Source organism: Ptychodera flava, chromosome 21 (genome assembly GCF_041260155.1).
Source record: "Ptychodera flava strain L36383 chromosome 21, AS_Pfla_20210202, whole genome shotgun sequence".
Classification (NCBI taxonomy): domain Eukaryota; kingdom Metazoa; phylum Hemichordata; class Enteropneusta; family Ptychoderidae; genus Ptychodera; species Ptychodera flava.
Window position 1 is genome coordinate 1781540 of NC_091948.1, and position 20442 is coordinate 1801981.

At 36.5% G+C, this 20442-nt stretch overlaps 1 protein-coding gene across 2 annotated transcripts in view; it reads right to left on the reverse strand.

Annotated features, from left to right (window-relative positions):
- Positions 1-20442, reverse strand: part of LOC139121062 (uncharacterized) — a 220362-nt gene that overhangs the window by 34805 nt on the left and 165115 nt on the right. For both annotated transcript variants that reach the window (XR_011549215.1, XM_070685681.1), the window contains 4 exons: positions 7766-7839; positions 6031-6230; positions 3115-3158; positions 2004-2537 (listed from right to left, as the gene is read on the reverse strand). Coding sequence is in view for 1 of the 2 variants with exons in the window: in XM_070685681.1 (XP_070541782.1) it covers positions 2004-2537; positions 3115-3158; positions 6031-6230; positions 7766-7839 (852 nt within the window). In the remaining variant the exon portion in view is untranslated. The remainder of the gene's footprint in view (positions 1-2003; positions 2538-3114; positions 3159-6030; positions 6231-7765; positions 7840-20442) is intronic.

The window sequence follows — 20442 nt, forward strand, 5'->3', positions numbered from 1 at the left end:
TTGTCTGCCAGGAACCCCCTAGGATATCAAATGGTCCACCCCTTTGTATTGACCATCATATGCATGAGAATATACAATGACCAGATGGCAGGAATGTATCAACTATTTAAAACCTTGATACTCTTAAACATTAAAAAAAAATTTGGAATATATTTGTTGGAAACAAAACCTGTTAAAATCACCTCAGCTGTGTTTTCTCATGATTTTTCAACCGCATTTCAACACCAAAAGCAGTTTACCATATCGAATGCTTACTAAATCACCACATTATATACTCTTAGTTCCAGTAGGTATAAAATTACCAAAAAAATCTTGAAAATACAAAATGAAAGATATCCCTGTAAAATTGACAGTTTCACAAAGTTGCCCCAATTCAAAATTCCTGATTTCAACCTAATTTCAATATATTATATACACATAACCCTAGGGCTATGTTTACTAAATATCAAAGCAATCAGACTGGTAAATTTGAGAAACAAATTTTTTGACAAAAAATGACAAAATTTGCCCCGAAATACAAAATTGCAGATTTCATCCTAATTTCAATACATCTTATTAACATAATAAATCCTAGGAACCTGTACACTAAATATCAAAGCTACCAGATCAGTAGTTTTAGGAGAAAAAAATTTTGACCAAAAAAGGCAAAAATTGCCCCAAAAATAAAAAATTGCCAGTTTCAACCTAACTTCAATACATTATATCGAGATAAATCTTAGATACCTGTATACCAAATATCAAAGCTATCAGATCAGTAGTTTTTGGATAAAAAAATTTTTGACACAAAACTGGGAAAAATTACCCCAAAATTACAAATATGATAATATCAATACAATTTGTACAAACTTGACTCAGGTCATCCTGAGGAACATGAATACTAACTTTCAGAGTGATCAGACAAGCGATTTCAGAGAACAAGATTTTTTGACTAAAAACGGAAAAATACCCTAAAAATACAAACATGCAAATTTCACCCCAATTTTGTGCACACATAGTTGAGGATATCTAAAGGAATCTGCATACTAAGTTTCAACCCCATCTGACCAATGCTTACTGAGTTTTAGCCATTTGCAGGATTTTTCTTTTTTCCCCTCGTTTGCATATTTTTGGCACTGAAATGTTCATTTGAACAAATCACATCTCCAACCCCTAGGTGCACTGGTACACCAAATATTAAGATGGTAGGTGTGGCGGTTTGGGAGCTTTTGCGTGTGACGGACATATATACATCCTCACATATACATACATACATACATACACACAGACGCCATTCTGCCACCGTTTATGAATACCTCTAATTTGCATATATACATATCAACAATTTGCATATATACATATGCATATATGGGAGATAAAAATACAAACATGCACACTTTACCAAAATTTTTGTACACACCTAACTCAGTGCACCTAAAGAAACCTGCATACCAAATTTCAACCAGATCTGGCCAACGGTTACAGAGCTTTTTTTCGTTTATTTCGTTACATTTTGAAGAGATTTAACTTAGGTTATCCCTAGGGACCTGGATACCAAATATCAAAGCTGTCCAAACAGCAATTATGATGGAGAAGATTTTTTAAAATGGCTTTTTTAGCTAATTTGCATATTTCAACAATATAAATAGATGAAAAAAGATAGTTTGTCATAACAATATGCATCAACACAGCAAATATCACATTGGTAAGTAATGTGGTTTGTATAATATTTGAGTGGAAGGACATCCTCACAAACGGACTTACATACTACATACAGACAGACAGACAGATGCCAGATGGATACCCATCCTAATAGCTTCAACAGACTATAGTCTATAGTAGCTAAAAAGGAACATGGAACTGCCTCAGAGTCAAGGAATTTTACTGTACACTCACTACATACTGTACATGGGCTGAAACTGTCTTCCCATCAAAACAAACAATCTGCAGTTTCCTTATGAAGAGATCTGAAACAAAACTACTCCTACTTATCCTGTGAGGAACAAGCTTTCACTGAGAAGGCTTACCTTCATATTGGACTGTAACCATTGTTGTCTCTCTTTCATCCATGGGTTCAAGTCTTGAGCCAGCTTTACATGTGAATGTCTGGTCACTAATTGTAGATTGAACTTTACACCAGACAATTCTTTCGAAATTCCCTCCAGTGTTCCCATTCATGTTAACACCATCACACTCGCTCAGTTCAGAATCATCAGGACCATGCCATGTTATGGTGAGATCGCTTGGGCCTTTAGCACGACAATACAGGTATAAGTGTTTACCCTCACAAACAACTGCTCCTTGACTTGTAGAGGGTTCAAGAAATATGATAGGGGGTATTTCCAGCCTTGTTACACACAATTCAGCATCAGAATCAGACTTCATTGTGTACTCTCCATTATCAGCCTTCCTAAAGTCTGATAGCAGCAACCCCAAACCATCAATGACTGTGTATTTGACATTGTCTATGCTGAGCTCAGTACTTTCATGATACCATTTACCATTACGCACGTTGCAACTTGCCAAGCCGACATCACCGTATAGGACTTCAAACGTTGCAGCTTTAAGAAGGAAGGACATTTTAAAAGGGATTTATAACATTGCCAGAATTTGGCAACCAGTATCAACATAAGATGATAATGCACTACCACTACATGTACAATCAGTACCTGGTTTGATTGTTATCCCTGTTAATTTTTAATTTCAAAACAATTCTTGGATTGAGAGGAAAACAATTGTAAGTATTGTACAGGACATGGTTTCTGTGATTATAGCTAGTTTCTTATATAGTTATTGTTATACATAGACAAAATGAGAGTTATATTAATTATACCATACTTCATATCAGAGTTATAGATTTTCTTATAACACTAAACATTTCTAGTGAATGTTTGAGGTGAATGTAGGACAGCAGAAGTGAAAGGGGCAGTCCTAAATTCCTGGTTTGTTTTCTATTTATTTTGTTATCAAGTTGCGGTGATTTTGCTGTAAGTAAAGCTCATGAAGAACCTGCCCCTTTAGAGAAACCAACAAATGCAATATTCTTCCTGATGCCACCTAATTGTGATCCCTCCAATTTCAAAAGTATTATATATCTGATATACTTGATATATATGTTGTGAAAAAACTCAAGCTTACCATCTGTTGATGATGTTGGTGGTGTAGGACAGCTGGTGCCAGGGCTGGAGTGACGAAAAGTTGTAAAAGTATAATGAATAAATATTTAGTTATATGTGACTTGTGAGGACTGGTGCGGATAAGGGATAATGTACACAAAGAGTACATGCAATTTTATAAATAACCTTGATGGAATACTTTGGTACCCCTGACAAATTCATTTGAAAGACTGAGATTGAGGGACAAAACAGCAGTTAACCCTTTCACCACCATGGTTTGGCCCAAACCCATTGTTATCAATGGTCCTTGTGGACCTGTTTACAGGGAATCGGGGTGAACAGGTTAAAAGAGATTAGGTTAAAAAGGAAAAAAGAGGAAAATAACCTACATATTTTGCTTGAAATTCTTATTTGGTGATTAGAATAATTTTGAAAACAATTGTGATAATTGAGCGTCTTTTATGGTCTTATCTCATCTTTACATGCAAGAACTACATGTATATTAATAAGCAGCCAAATGCCACATTTCATGACATTAAAAATAAAATAAGTGATGCCACAACAACGTGTACACTTGTAAGAAGTGACTTCACAATGTACCGGTACATGTATCACTCCATTATCACATTTTAAGGAAAGCACTTTCAAGGAAATATTACTGCTACTCCAAGTGTGCTGAACACAAGTAAATAAAAAGGACATTATGAGGTTATTACGAAAATACCGCAAAGAATTCATGAGGACATCGGCGTAGCGTATCACCTGATGCAAAGCGGAGGGCGATGCGTGGCACCAATGTCCGAGTGCATCCTTTGCGGTATTTTCGTGATAACCTTATTATTATACATCTTTCATTCCTGACAGGAGCATCATATTGTCAGATTAGTGACTGTTTTCGTGCAATGTCAATAATTTTTCTTCCGATTTTATCGCGCCAGTGTGGAACGCTATCTCGGACGCGTTTCTGCAAGTTTTGGAGTGTGTGCCCTACAGCTACACACATACGTACGTACGGCACAGAGCGGGGGCGAGACATGTTCTGGCACTCATCCAATGAGTCCCTTGAAACCGTTCAACAGTGAACGTGCAGATACAGCCGCAGGGGATGGGGCGCCTTGAAACCGTACGTGTTACGGAATGGGTGTTCCGGCTTTTTAGCGCACGCAAAATTCTATTGTTCTCAATGGTAGATGTATAATAATGATTTTATTTGACTGAGGCTAAAAATCCATCCTTTTGAGGCATCATTACACCTCCTTACTTAGGAGCCGTGAATAATTAAAACACGCGCACGGTAAAGGCAACTTCTGTGTTTACGGGGGGAGGGGGGTTCGCTGTATTTCAATTACCGTGCGCAAAAATCGCACTACAAGTTTTCATATCGCAACATCTCGCTACACGTTTTTATATATCGCAAAATATCGCGCTATATTGTTTGGCGTATACCAGGCCAGAACGGCACCAGTGCTACACCAGCATTCTTTTGACATAAATGTGAGTCAGCGCATGAGTAACGTAACAATCATTTTGGACACACTGTTTCATTTCATTCTATTGGTTGCGTCATTGTTTAGTTGGCGCTGAACACAGATTGATTTTAGAGGGGGTATGTTGGGGGGGAGGATCAGTAATGTATGCGAGATTTCATAGCGAAGTAATTACTGATTGTTGGTATGCAGATACAGAATGAGGCTTGGTTGGATTTTCGTACATCCGAACTTTTGTTTAGGGGAGGGGGGTTGAGGCTAGACTTGGTTCAAGTCGGTGAATTAAAAAAAAAAAAATCATTTATAATAGTTTCTCTTGTGTCTCTCCTATTTCGTACAAACCTATTCGGAATTTGGCAGCTCACGCCAGGTTTTCCCAGCAATTGAATGCGTCACGTTTGAGTCTGCGCAGTAGTGAGTTAGTTTCTGCCGGATTCACCAACTTGGACTTCTTGCAAGTACAGGCGGTGAGACGGACTGTGTACACAGTGACGTAGAGCAAATACAAAATGATTGACAGCCCCGCCGTTATTCTGGCCAATAAGAAGAACGCATGCTCTGCATGCATTCAAAAGTTTGTTGTCATCTCAGTGCAAAGCTAGACATCGAGTGCGTTTTATATCTGGGCGAATAATGGCATCAAGTTCGTACATAAACTGCGTTTTACAACTGATCGGTCGACCATCGCTAATCATGCGAGATAACCAAAGAAAGCTTGTTCAGAGTTACATTGAGGGAAAAGATGTGTTCGTCTGCGCACCAACCGGCAGCGGAAAATCACTGACATACGAAGTCGCCCCACATTGTTTTGATTTCCATCGCTTTGGGCACGTAAGAGAACAGGCTACAACTGTAAGGACGGTGTCTTTTTCCATCCTTGAATAACCGGCGATGATTTTCACATTTTGCAACATGGGCCCCACAAACAACACAGATATTTTCACGCGTTTTCGTGCTGACTTTTGTGGAAGTGATCGCACTCGATATTTTGTCAACAACGCCATGTGAGTTTTATGCACGTCTCGTTTGGGTCAATTGGTAACTCCTCCCAATGTGTAAAATTTAGTGATGTCATCTTATGAATAATATATGAGTAAAGAAAACGTCATCTCATGAATAATTTATAGCAACGCAGATCCTGCAAGAAAGCCAAGTCTGTGATTCCGGGTGAAACTCCGCTGCATAGCGTTCACCCTACTCATCGCGTCCACTCACGCGCGCGTTTCACATGAAAGCAGAATACAAATCATTGCGTTCACTCCACTCAAACATTCACAAATCACAGACTTGAACCAAGTCTAGGTTGAGGCCAAACGCACTTAGTTTCGTTTACCGTGCGCATGTTTTAATTATCCACGGCCCCTTAGTAAATCAAGCTACACCGTACATTATCTAATTTTGTTTTCAGATACTCTATTTGATGTGAGACTATGATGGGAAACCATTCTTACTTGGTGTCAAAGATGCACTGATCACTAGTCTCATCCCAGCCACAGTGTGGATCTCCAGCACCATTACACTGACTGCAATCAGTGTATCTGTGACACTGATACATGGGTACTTGGACTACTCTATCATCGAAGCCAATGTATAGGACTTTGTCATCTTCTGACTTTGCCATGGCTGTCACTGGTTCAGGGTTCGTGGTATTCTAATAAAGAAAACATTAAACACAGAAGCAAAGAAAATCATAATTAAAAACAGGATGTGAATGGACACTTATGAGATGATCAAAGTTTACAAAATGTACATGTAGTCATAGCAATATGTTGCACTAAAGGTCAATATCAGTAGTTCATGTTCTTTCAGTACATGTATGATCACACAAAAGAATTAGAGGCTTGCATCCAGAAAGATTAATGTAAATTGTTGTACAAATGTTAAATAATACAGTATGCAGCAAAGCCTTCAAGATATTACACATAAGATTGATACTTCCTTGACTTAAATTATCTTGTTTTGATATTCCTGGCCTTCACCAAGATAGTTTTGGTACTGTAACATTATTTTCTCTCTTTAGAATTCATTGAGATAAAGTTTGACAAAATTATTCCAGTGATTATGGCTGTCTTAAAAGAAAATTTTAACTCCATTAATATTCCCTATGCACACTCTCACCAATTTTTCTTTTGTTTGTCCTACACATAAGCCCTTTAAAACAACATTAACTTACCAAATAGAACCAAGAAATAAAAGGTTGAGAACAGTTGACGACAGTGAAATACTGCAGTTAGTATCAGGTGAGGGTAAGGAGGTTCATATATCACGCAAGTACAGTGAACATGTAAAAAATAATGGCTTTGTCTATGTATTTTCCCCGTCAAATATATAATTGAATTAGAAATTAATAAAGGTTGTGCAACTGACTTCTAGAGAACTATTCCAATGTTACGTACAGTTCACACATTTGCATTCCACAGAGCACATCAATAGTGTAACAACTGTATGACGTTCCTGCAATCAAGCTTTATTGTTGGGCTATTGCTTTGTTATTGTACTTTTGTTGAATTAAGTAGAATCTCAAGTAATACACAGATACAAATACTAGTAGTCTCGTGCGACCAGTCAAAGATTGCATTGTCATACTCTAGTCTGGGACTCTCACTTTACAGTCTCAGATTGCATTACCAGTACAAACCTACTGAGCCCTAAAAACGTTGGTTGCACTTCCTTTCCTACTTCTGTACGTGAAACACAGTCAGCACTAAGGGTCATGTCCAATTCATGGATTGTCTTGCCCCACCTCCATTCTACCATCAGCTATACCACTCCTACCCATTGCAAGTACTGTACAATGTATGTATCTCCAGACATTACAGCTTCAACCCCAACATCCTGGCTATCATCAATCCAAAACCAACCTGCTAATTCTACAATCATCTCAGCTGCTTCAGAGTGAATTCAATGAATATTTCTTTCTTTTCAGGAATTACATTATTGCAAGGTTATAAATTACACCAAATAAAGTTAAATCATCAAGCACAACTCGATGCCATGTACCGGTACTGGTAAAACATCAGCAGAGAAATACTTTCCTTAGGATTTCTCTTTGTGTGCATAAAGGGAATCCACTGGCTTCAAGCAAGTCTCAATTAATACCAAGATACACTGCACCTTCAACTGGTTGTTTGGAACACACTTGAGACAATTGTACTGCAGTAAAAATAACTTGAGTAATTAACTCACATCATATACTTGAACCTCTTCAAGAACAACTGGCTGTCCTCCGTTGTAGAGTACTTTCAAGACTGTTCCTTTATCTGAGATAAAAACAAACAGGTCATCAAATTCTGGAACACTTTTTGGCACTGTGAAGTTTTTCTGGGTGGTTTTCTGTGGCCAAGTTAGGATAACAAAGTTGGATAATATTAGATCCAGAAAGATTATAATAGCAAGCTCACAGATTTTATATTGTTCAAGTGACAGCACACCTTGTTACAGAAATTTATACCTTTCTGCAGATTAAGAAATGCAGCATCATATATAATTATAAACATACAATAATTTGGCATTCCAGAAAAATAAACATAAATCATTCAAGAGTCCATATATTTTGGTATAATTTGTCCCAAATAGAATATAGTAATCTATTAATACCCTATTCATTCAAGTAATAAATTAGCCCTCTGCTCATGTATAAGCCCCTCAACTGACTGATTTTTTGAAAATGTTGCATACCTGTGTGTAAAACCTTACCCTTGTCTACCTTAAACACTGAAAGGTTTGGAAAGTGCATGATAGTACCATAAGGCAACAGGTATGTTTTTTTCACCACCTTACATTTCTGCAGCCCCTGCTACCTAATTGAACAGTCCTAGTCTGACCACAATTTTGCATTTTTAGGTTGACTGTCATTCTCTCGTCAAGTAATTTGAAATTCATTGTTTGAAACAGTAATGCTTTCATTTGAGAAGAGTTTTGACTGGTGTCTATTACAAAGTTCAATGTGTTGATGTTGTTTTCACAGGAAAGGCGCATGCTACCTTAATAGCATTTTGAAAGTGATATGGAGAGTTTGAGTTGTGTTCAATAGTCATATGTAAATTAACATGAATTTTGGCCTGTCTGACAGGAAAGTCTGGTTGTTTGAGTATAAGCCCTTCCCTAGTATAACCAGTATTGTGTTGCTGTAGCACAGTTTTATACTTCGATGAGTACTGTAAATGGCAAAGCTAACCATATTTACATGACATTTTAATGCATATACCGGTAATTTACTTTCAACGTACATTTTTTCTTAATTTTTATCTTTAATTTATTGACTGTATGTTACTTACATTTTTCTTATCTAGTTTTCATTTTTCAATTAACATGTCATCGTTGATGATACCGGTATAGTCCCCATGTCTTAATGGGTACTTGCATTACAAGTTCTTGGAGAGGATAGAGTCCTGTTCATTAATTAGATCTGTGACTAAAGATGAGTTCCATGGCAGTGAAAACATAAAACCATGTGGACTGCCACCCTAATTACATAGGGTCATTAAATGAGTCAATTAGTAACTAAATATTTTTGCATTCTAACACTGACAGATTAGGAACGATTCAGAATTTACTTCCAGGGGGAGGGTGGAGGATTTTCTATTTTCTGGGTGATTTTTTTCCATGGCCCCCATAGTAAATTATAGAAAAAATCCATGCCCCCCCCCCCCCCTCATCTTTTCTGGGTTTTTTTCCATGGCCCCCCTAATATATACATGCATGCTTATAAACTATAGACATATCCAGTCTAACAAGTTGCAGGAACTGTAGTGGACATTTAATCGATGATATCACAAAACATTTCAGGGTTATGAGACTATAAAAGGAATGATTTGCAGGGACTGCAAGTGGTACACTTTTGGAAAGGGTAGCAATAAACATATCTGGTTGTAAATTTCTGAAGAAAAGTTAATTACTAATATGAATACTTTTTTCGTTATGTCTCACTGATACATATGATGCACTCAAAGACAAGCAAATTAAGATGTCAGTTAGAAATGGTGAACAGAAAATCAGAGGAGCAGATAATTGGCAAAGTGATATATATCTGAAGTTTAATGGTACCGTGATCATTTGCAGATATCTAGATATTTCTGGAAAGTGAGATGTACATGTACATGAACAAGTTCAGCATACATTTTCATTTGATGATGATGAATATTTGCAGACTCACGGTAAAGTTTTAAACATTAGCAATTAAAATTGGTGAAAGCCAACTTGTTTTTAATTTTCTCTTTTTTCTAATTTGTTGTCATAAAATAGCGTCAATGATATGACACTGTGCTCCTCAGTGCATTTAGCGGTAGGGATGCAAGGAGAGAGATTTGGGGAATGTTGCTGAGAAAGATGCAAAGAAAGGGTTGAAATGTGAAACTGTAATAAAACCTATTGTTTTTTTAGCAGTGAGCGTCCAGCTTGGTAAACATGCCATCTTGTACATGAAGGCAAAAGACATAATTTTCACATGTCCACCAAACTTGGAATTTGCATAGATCAACATAGATCATCCAAATTGATTTATCTGCAAGATTTTGTATGTTCCTTGCTACAAAATTCTGACCCAATTGAATTATAACAGGAAAACAAGCACGCTCGATTGGACAGTGTGGACTGTGTATTGCATGCACTACATCTGCCGTGATGATGGATTGCCAGACGACCACACTGCATCAAAGAACTGTAGTTTAAAACGAAAATATAATTCTAAACAAACTTTCTTCGTTTCATTGATACTATAGCCTTGATTTCTTTGGATATTGAATGGACACATTTATTAAAGACGTCACTTTAGCTTGTCATTGATGGTGAAATGATTTTTTGCAGAAACTTGATTGGTCCAGCCAAGTACACATGCTTACTCATAACAGCTAGCTGGACTGCGATGATCACAACATTGTTTTGTGATATTCCGATACAAAATTAAAATAATGTTATTAATATGTCGCATTGACTATAAAGTTGCAAATGTTTCCTTGGGTGTTGAAACATGTTAGCATAGTGTGTTACAAATCAACACACCAAACAGCAATGTTCATGTAAGAACAACCTGCTTGATTTCCATGGACTCTCTGGTCCGCCCATCACACTGGTATGTCTGTTTCCCCTCTAGCTTCCGAAAATTCTTAGTAAAGTTACAAATTCAGTCTCAAAAGTTTTGAGTAAATTTCAAAATTGACTGTATTAATTAAATTGTCAGTTATCAACAAATTCCTTGTGTATGCCAATACAGCTCATCTCAGAACCGGACATACTTATATACACACAAGATTTGGCAACACCCTGACAATTAAATAATCTTCAACAGCACTGATTTACATTTACAAATTATTCTATGTGAAGTAATTCTTCAATTGCAGATACTATGACAGAAGAGCTAGTTCAGCACTGCCAAGATATGAGTATAGCACACTGAATTTTGAACCAGAGTTATGAAAATGACTGAACTGTGTCACAATAAGTTTCTTTTATTAAATCAATCGTTTCATTTTTTCTAAGATTGTAGAGACTAAGGGTTAAGGATATTAGTAACTTTAAACCAGGAAAAAAATACCAATAAGTGAAAAGGATCAAAAGAAATCAACTTTAATTTCTTTACATATTACAAAACCAGAAAGTAACACATAATTCTAATTTAAGTGATTTAAGGCTAGTTTTACAAGCTTACTTGTCAATGTTTGATGATGGAAAGAAACAAAAAACCACGAATAAACCTCAAAAGCAACAAAATTCCAAGCATAACATTACACGATGGTTCAGAATGTTCATTTACAAAGTTCACTCAAAATGTACTTTGAAAACGATAGTATTTTGACAGCTGTACCGTGGCTACAATACTAAAAGTCAGGTCAACAAGTGATTGAATCAGAAACATGTGTCATGAAACACTATAGGGAAAAAGTGCGTGACTAGAGCGAGAAACTGACGCTTTCTCGCAATCAGTGAGAATCTGTTCTTATTCTCACCGCTGTCGGTGAGAAAATTTTAATCTCCACTGGAGATTGGTGAGAAATGCACTCCTTAGCGAGAATCAAGTGTGAGAACAAATTCTCACCGGTGAGAATGGAAATTCTCACTAAGTACAGCGAGAATTGAAATTCACTGGCGAGAATCATCAAGACTCGCCGTTCATTGGCGAGAATCATAAAGACTCTGAAAGGCGAGTCTTGATGATTCTCGCCAGTGAATTTCAATTCTCGCTGTACTTAGTGAGAATTTCCATTTTCACCGGTGAGAATTTGTTCTCACACTTGATTCTCGCCAAGGAGTGCATTTCTCACCAATCTCCAGTGGAGATTAAAATTTTCTCACCGACAGCGGTGAGAATAAGAACAGATTCTCACCGATTGCGAGAAAGCGTCAGTTTCTCGCTCTAGTCACGCACTTTTTCCCTATAGTGAAACAGTAAAACAACAACTGATAAATAAGTAACTTTTCTCGAGAGTAACTTGAAACGCCTCGCCTGTAAGAAAATTTCATCCCGTTTCACAGAAACTGACTGCGTATTCGAGCGCACAGCAATGAACGGTCCGGGGAATCCCCGCGAAAAATCACTCACATGTACACTCGTCCAAAACATTGATTGTTCACTTTTAGCTGCATGATTCAGCCTGCCAAAAATATTTTTATTTTGTAGATAAATAATTGAATTTCTTACTTTTTTTTTTCGTTTGTTAATAAAAGTAATTTTAACATATTTAGATGCTTTAAAAATTTCAAACTCGCTAAAAAGCGACTATTTGGCCAAAATTCAAACGAAAAACAGGAAAACCAAGCTCGAATCATGGGCTATTTCTGTATGAATACTCTCAGTCTCTTTAAGCTTACGCTTATTACTCTCGCCGATGCACGATTTTTGCATCGAAATTTTTCACTCATTTTCGTTGGTATGACTTTGAAACTCCAGGAAGCGATTGAGAAGAAAGGGTTACCTTGAATTATTGAGGTTTTTGCTGATAATTTGCCAAATTAAATGAGAAAAAACACTACGCAAATTTCCACACGCTTACACACTGAGTGTTTCAGAGGCCGGCCTTTCATGTTCATGTGTGATCATGGAGCTGGAGGTAGAAGGAGACTGAGGTTTCTCTTCCTACCTCCATGCTTGCACGGACGCGCCGATGAAATGGGAAGCTGAAATTTTCGTCCGTAAGTTTACAAACGAAATCGTAAATCTACTCAAAACTTCGTATTTTTTTACATATTTGAAACCCATGAGGAACGTAATTCATTCCCTGCACAGTAACAAGGAGATCGACATGCATGTCGACATGCATGTCAGGACCAAACGCACGCAAGATGTCCGTCAACATCCATCAATCTCGTAATTTACACTGACAGAACAAAAACATTTGATCGAGCATGGACGTTCTAACGTAAATGCATCATTGTCTGTCGCATTTTCATGTAAGCCAATACACTCACACGTACGCTCTGAGTTCAATTATAATGTCAATTCATGTGCACAACATGATCTGGTTTTTTCGCTGATAGTGAGTGTGCAGCGTGAATGGTATGCTATAGTTGTTAGATCACGTGGTGTGACAAAATAGTTTTACGGAAGTTGTGATCACGTGGTGTGACAAAGTAGTTTTACGGAAGTTGTTGACGGAAATGACGTCAATTTTGCCTCTCCCAACTATAAGCTTCCTAAGTTACGTAACTTCATCGCTAAAAACCAAGGTAGCTGCCACTGAAAGCAACAATGCTGAGGAATATGTTAGAACATTTCTTGAACAAAACACCTTATAATTCACATGTTATTCTGCTCATTCCATTCACAATCCAATGTTCATATTAAAATGCAGATAACCCTGTGTAAGTCAAAGTTCACTTTTTGTCAGCAGTATTTTTCAAAATTGACAGAGCATTCATATTTCAAATTTCTTTAACAAACTTTAATTTTAAAATAGTCATGATGCGCATGTTTTAAATGACACGAAACAATACATGTTAATTTGTTTTTTTGCCTTTTCTGCCAGCCGCCACTGAGAAATCTTTGATTATACATATAGAATGAATGGGACACAAAAATGTGTAAGCCTATCCACATTTCTCCTAGCCTCATACACATTGAGATCACTTCTTGGACTACAGCAAATTTCTTGTGTACACAATATTTCAACAATCCGACACCATAGCATTGATGCAGTGCCACATGATCTTCTGGATGCACATACAGGATTATTGGAAAATCAACCCTTTTGTAAATTTTCACCATATATTTTTTGTCAGTAATACATAATATTTTTATTTTCAACATTAAAAAACTATTCACTGAAAAGCAACTTGAAGATGAGACGGCCATAAATTTATTTTCAAAAAAGTTTATAGTAGATGTAAGCACTGTAAAAAGTTATGTAGGATGTTTAAAAAATTTAGAAAGGGTAAAATTGATGAGAATGAAACATAGAAAAAAGGAGCAGAAAAGAAGAGAGGATAAAAAATACGAGGACTATGACTGGTTAAAGTTGCTCTTGAGTGGGAACCTTCAAAATTTAAATGTAAAAAGAATTATATAATTACCTTGATAAACATAAATTACCAAAACAAGAAAAATTGAAAGCTGAAAAAGTTCAAATTATAACCGCACATATACATACACAACCTTCATTCAATTTAAGAAAACTGTCAGGAAAAGATATTGTAACAACTGATGTCACAGATGAGTCAGAGTCAGATAGCAGTGACTCTGAATTGGAAACCTCTGTCAATGGAGTCATTGAGAGTGATGATGATGGTGTTGGTTCTGAATATGATAGTGACACAGACACTGACACTGACAAAATCCCAGAGAACCAACGTGACCATGTTACTTTAAGAAGTGGCAGAGTAGCAAGTCGTTTTGTTTTGAATTAAGGTGGAGCTGCATGTTGCCAACACAGTTTTTTTCAAAGCAATATTTCTCATCAAAGATGACAAGGAAACCCCCTCATACTATATATTTTCAAAAAGCAGAGACTCTAAAGTTTAGTATGGTAGCAGTAGTTTACTCAAAGGATGAAGTCGGTGTATATTTGGGGTAAAAAAACTCAATTTTGGTATTGATAGTCGTTTTGTTATATAGCATTTAAAAAACGTAATGTGAAATTTCAGAAAATTTGACCCAGCCGGAGTGGAGTTAAATTCTTTGGAAATTTTGAAATTGGGAGGCAAAAGAAGCCAAGAAATCGGGTGATTTGCATACATTTGCATATATTAATACTTCTTTACCATGCAACTTTCAACTGCTTTACAAGCTACAAGGTAAACCCAACCTTAAAAAGACATTTGCTGTAATTTTTAGCATTTGTTCAATGTTCATCTTAGTGTATCAGCATTTGTTTGTTATTCTATCACCACATAGAACACCCAATGCTGTATTTAGCAACATACCAGTGTGAACATAAATGACCATTGTTATTGTTGATAAATGAATTCTAGTTTGGACTTGATCCGAGATCTCTTTTCAACAAAAACAACCCTGACTGTTCACTGTATGGTTTGTGTTGACATGCTAAATACTGGACATTTCATGACGCTTCAGGGAGGAGAACAAGATACTGCAGTAGATGCATAAAACAAACCACTGTGAATATTACCGAATTTGGCAGCTAAAGGAGTTTAACTAAACATGTTGAGTTTATCTGTCACCCAGGTAGCATCTATGATTCTCTTTTGTAGAGATCAGAAATTCTGGGCAAATATCGAATTGATGTTTTTTTTCTCTGGCCCCCCTAAAAGATTGTGGTATTTTTGTCTGGCCCCCTAAATTTTCTTGGGAAAAATGGGTGGCCCCCTGAAAATCCTCCACCCCCGGAAGTAAATTCTGAACCGTCCCTTATAACATGAACCACATTTCATAAACGATACCGCCAAGTGTCAATGAATTGTATTACAACACTGTGAGATCAACATCTTTACACAGTTTCATCAAATTTGATGAAGTGTTTCTGGACATATCATTCTAATTAGGAAAGTTCATTACATATGTAAATTAAATATTAATTAACATAACACTGCATAGTGTCTTTATTCAATGTTGAAGCAATGTGAGCTCAACATCTGTATCAAGTGTCATGAAATTTGATGGACCATTTCTCGCCATATCAGCCTAATTACGAAAATTTATTCAATATGCAAATCAGCAGTTAATTGACATGATACTACTACATATCTTTGCATGCCATAACACTACTGGAAGATCAATATCTGTAACACGTGAATTCTAGACATACCATACTAATTATAAAATTCATTTAATATGCAAAAGAGCAATCAATTGACTTGATGCTGCTTAATGTCTTCTCACAGTATTACAGTACTGAAAGATCAACATCTGTACCATGTTCATCAAATCTGATGCAGTATTTCTGGACATAGCCCCCTAATTAGGAAAGTTCATTAAATATGCAAATTAGCAATTAATTTGAATGATACTGATAAATGTCTTCATTCAAATGTTAAAGCAATGTAAGCTCAACATCCATACCAAATTTTAAGAAATTTGATAAATAATTTCTTGAAATATCAGCCTAATTACGAAAATTCATTAAATATGCAAATCAGCAATTAATTAACATGATACTACTACATATCAATGCATGCCATTACGCCACCAATAGATCAACATCTGTGCCACGTTTCATCAAATTTCCTCATTTCTAGACATATCACACTAATTACAATAAAACTCCTTCAATATGCAAATTAGCAATTTATTTACATGACACTGCTTAATGTCTTCACACAGTATTAAGTACTGCGAGATCAACATCTGTACCATGTTTCATCAAATTCGATGCAGTAGTTCTGGACTTAGCCCACTAATTTAGAAAGTTCACTAAATATGCAAATAAGCAATTAATTTGAATGACAGCATTAAGTGCCTTTGAAAACTTACATGACACTGTGTGCTAAAGATCTATACCAAGTTTCATCAAATTTGCTGCCATATTTCTAGACATATCACCCTAATTAAAAAATAGCGTCAATGACACTGTAGCTACCATCCTGGACTATTTAATGTTTGTTCTCTGGTCAGATATTTGAACATGTGTGAAAGGGATAAAGTGCATGAAGTGAAAATATACTTAAATGTAACATACTGGAGACAGTGAAATATGTTTAATGTATTTATTCAGAATATAAAATGGAAAAAATACAGAATTAGATATATCGAATACTGTGATACAACCATTAACTCAACAAGTCATTTACAATGACATAGTCCCCACTTGTAATAGGAGTATTAGTCTTGATGGGGCAGGAAAATGTGGTCATTAAGAAGTATCACTGGAGTGTATATGTTGAGATCTATGGGCACATAGGTTTATGTCGTTCTTCCCAATTTGAAACACATGAGGCATGTCTAAGTTATGGTTCTAAATCTGGAAAAAAGATCAGACCTCTAGCAGTATTGGCCAGCCAAGAAATACATATGCGCATTATAAATGAGGTACAAGATGTGACATCTTAAGGTCTAATATCCTATCAAAATTGGAGGGTATAGAACTTGTGGTTACTGAGATATGCATATATATGTGTAATCAAGGTCAAAGGTCATCGAGGTCATATGATTTTGAAAAAAAAATTATATTGCTAATTAATCCCTATATGCCAAAAAATCAGATCTCTAGCTCTATTCGCTTGCCCAGAATTAGATGTGTACATAATTAATGAGGTAAAGCGTGTGTTGTCATAAGGTCTCCCATCCTACTAAATACAAAGGACATAGCACTTGTGGTTACTTATTTATTGACATAAACATATATTTTAGGTAAAAGGTCATCGAGGTCACATGACATTTGGTCAAAAAATTTCTCTCCTATAGTTATCCCTATATACCAAAAATCAGACATCCAGCTCTATTGGCTTGCTTAGAATGAGATATGTGCATAATTATTGAGGTACAGTATGTGGTGTCATAAGGTGTCCAATCATACCAAATATGAAGGATGTAGCACTTGTGGTTACTGAGTTATGGACAAATATGTATATTTGAGGTCAAAGGTCACCGAGGTCACGTGACCTTTTGTCAAAAAAATTGTATTGCTAAGTTATCCCTATATACCGAAAATCAGACCTCTAGCTCTATTGGCTCGCTCAAAATTAGATATGCGCATAATTAATGAGGTACAATATGTGGCGTCATAAGGTGTCCCATCATACCAAATATGAAGGGTGTAGCACATGTGGTTACTGAGTTATGGACAAATATGTATATTTGAGGTCAAAGGTCACCGAGGTCACGTGACATTTTGTCAAAAAAATTGTATTGCTAAGTTATCCCTATATACCAAAAATCAGACCTCTAGCTCTATTAGCTCGCTCAAAATTAGATATGTGCATAATTAATGAGGTACAATATGTGGCGTCATAAGGTGTCCCATCATACCATATATGAAAGGTGACAGCACTTGTGGTTACTGAGTTATGGACAAATATGTATATTTGAGATCAAAGGTCATCAAGGTCACATGACATTTTGTCAAAATATCAGAGATATCTGCGTGAACGGATGGACTCACGGATGGACGAACAGATGGACATGACCCAATCTATAAGCCCACTGGACTTCATCCGTGGGGACTAAAAATTGTGTCACGTGCATTCTTTTTGCAATATGAATACGATGAGAAACTAAATTTTATTTTTCGTGGCCTTATACATGGGAGTCTATGGAGATCTGCCTTATACATACGAGTCTATGGACGTGTAAACTAAAAATATGCAAATTTCACCACGATTTGCCCAAATTTGGGAAAGGTCACTCCTATGCACTTCCATACCAAGTTTCAAATCAATCGGACTTGTGGTTTCAGAGAAGATTTTTTGACCAAAAATGGGAGAAATTACAAAAAAATTGCAAAAAAATTCATGAAAAATAGCAAGTCCAAGATACCGACCCAAGATGTGCACAATCATTTCATGTCAGCCCAAAGTACTTACATGCTAATTTTTCATGTAATATGCTCAGTGGTTATTGAGTTTTTTCAATTTTGACTGTTTTTACATTTTTTCACTTAATTTGCATATTTTTGGCAATGACAACTTCATTTGAACAAAATCTCATCTACAGCCCATCATCCATGTACACACCAAATATCAAGATGAAATGTACAGCGGTTTTGGAGTTTTTGATGTTGATGGACAGACATACAGACATACAGACATTTCCCTAGCCTATAAGAATAGCTTCCATTGCCATATATACATATGGCTATGGGAGCTAAAAATTCATCAAATATGCAAATTGGCAATCAATAGATGCAATGCTGACTGTGTGCTATCAGAGCTCTGTGTGACGAACATCTTTACAAAGTTTCATCAAATTTAGTGCAGTCGCTTGAGAAATAGAGTTCTTCTTCTAACGGTCATTGTCAATGACATACCAGTAGTCCCCTTTTTTTTTCAATAAAATGACCGTCACATGGCCATATTTGGTCGGATCGCAAAACAATTTTACGTGCATATGCCTGACATAAGGAGTAATCCTTGTACCAAGTTTGAATGAAATTGCTCCAGGCTTCTCTGAGATATCTGTGTGAACGGACGCATGCATGGACGCACACACGGATGCACGGACATGACCAAACCTATAAGTCCCCCCGGACGGTGTCCGTGGGGACCAAAAATCAACTGCTTCATTCGATATGAAAATATATCACGTCTAGGAACTGTGCTAACATTCAGTTTGAACTGATCCATTCAAGAAATATTTCAAGAAAACAAAATGGCCATCAAGCTGCCATTTATGATCAGATCAAAACAAAAATGGACTTGCATATGTATGATATAGGGAGTAATCCATGTACCAAGTTTCCCAACATCGGTGAGAAATTTGCGTGAACAGCGAAAGACATACCACATCAACAAGTCACGTTGATGACACAGTCCCCACTTGTTAATGGGTACTTTGATTACAGGTCCTCAGAGAGGATAGAGTCCTCTTCATTAGGTCTGTGATAAAAATACTTTTCAATAAATTCGCTTGATACATGTTTGAGTTGTAGTTCAAGACATGAAAAATCATAATAAAATTGCCACCCGGCGGCCATATTGGATCGTATCACAAAACAAATCACTGTGCATATGTATGACATAGGTCAATCTCCTTGTACCAACTTTGATTAAAATCGGTTGAGATATGCCTGAGTTATGGCTTTGTACATGAAAAAAATCATAACAAAATGGCCGCACAGCAGCCATATTGGATCGTATCACAAAACAAATTAAGGTGCATATGTATGACATTGGTCGATCTCCTTGTAACAACTTTGAATAAATTTGCTTGATACATGTATGAGTTATGGTTCTGGACACGAAAAAACGTAATAAAATGGCCACACGGCGGCCATATTGGATTGTATCACAAAACAAATCAACGTGCATGTGCATGACATATGTCAATGTCCTTGTACCAAGTTTGAATAAAATCGGTTGAGATATGCCAGAGTTATGGCTCTGTACATGAAAAAATCGTAACAAAATGGCCGCACGGCGGCCATATTGGATCGTATCACAAAACAAATTGATGTGCATAGCTATGACATTGGTCAATGTCCTTGTACCAACTTTGAATAAAATCGGTTGAAACATGCCTGAGTAATGGCTCTGTACATGAAAAAATCGTAATAAAATGGCCGCCTGGTGGCCATATTGGATTGTATCACAAAACAAATTGACGTGCACATGTATGACATGGGTCAATGTCCTTGTACCAACTTTGAATAAAATCGGTTGAGATATGTCTGAGTTATGGCTCTGTACATGAAAAAATCGTAACAAAATGGCCGCACGGCGGCCATATTGGATCGTATCACCAAAGAAATTGACAGCATATCTATGACATTGGTCAATGTCCTTGTACCAACTTTGAATAAAATCAGTTGAAACATGCCTGA